An 820-nucleotide genomic window follows, 5' to 3' on the forward strand; every position below is an offset into this window, starting at 1 on the left:
TTCACTTCACTCTCTACCTCCCCCCCCTTCTCTCTCCTTTCCTCTATCTGTCCATGCACACATAGTGCAAAGGATAAATACATAGGAAAAACAGACGACCACAAACACGTACGTCAATGCCTCGCTGCCTCTACCCGTTTTACAAGTTGTAGGCCATCGGATTCACAACAGGGTCGACCTTGGACAAGTGACCGCGCGCGAGGGAATGGGTTGCCGTCAGGACCCAACAGTAGTTAAGGCAACGCAACCATGGCTACAGGACCTGTCGACAATGTCATTCTCTTGGCTGATTGTTACAAGGTAGGACAAACCCGACCAGCCTGGACCTTGCATGAAGCGTAGTGCGAGGCTAGGAGGTCTTCCCTGGGTCCGCACCGTGTCTTTTCCCCTTTCTTTTCCCCTCGCTTCCCCTTCCCTAATTTTGTCGTGGGAAGGGATCCAGGCAAAGGCACCCCTCCGCCTTCCATCCATGCAACTGCGTAAGTCCCTTCTAGTGCTTAGTCACCCCACGCCCACTCACCCTTCTCTCCCTCGCCCTACACCGTTCTTCAACCCTTCCCCTAACCCCTTATTCCTCCTCAACTGCCCCTCTCTCCCCCGTCATCCCCCACCCTCTCTCGCGTCCATAAATGCAGTACCTCCACCACCGGCTCGATGTCCTCCCTCCTCTCCACCTGCTCAAGTCTCCCTCTCAACGCACCCTTTCTTTCTCCCTGTCTCCCCCTCTCTCGATCTCTTTTTCTCCTCGTGTATGTGTGTGCATTTCTCCCTCCCCTCTCTTCCTCTGGCCCTCTTCTATCTATCTATTTCTGTTCATCGT

The 820-nt window shown here is 54.1% G+C and overlaps 1 protein-coding gene across 1 annotated transcript in view; it reads left to right on the forward strand.

Annotated features, from left to right (window-relative positions):
* Nucleotides 1-165: 165 nt before the first annotated feature.
* The window catches only part of LOC119591793 (nicotinamide phosphoribosyltransferase-like), a 19,567-nt gene continuing 18,912 nt past the window's right edge, over nucleotides 166-820 (forward strand). Inside the window, exon 1 of the mRNA XM_037940537.1 lies at nucleotides 166-300. Coding sequence (XP_037796465.1) covers nucleotides 250-300 — 51 coding nt within the window. The 5' untranslated portion in view covers nucleotides 166-249. The remainder of the gene's footprint in view (nucleotides 301-820) is intronic.

The sequence above is a fragment of the Penaeus monodon genome, chromosome 29 (genome assembly GCF_015228065.2).
Source record: "Penaeus monodon isolate SGIC_2016 chromosome 29, NSTDA_Pmon_1, whole genome shotgun sequence".
In the NCBI taxonomy this organism is placed as follows: domain Eukaryota; kingdom Metazoa; phylum Arthropoda; class Malacostraca; order Decapoda; family Penaeidae; genus Penaeus; species Penaeus monodon.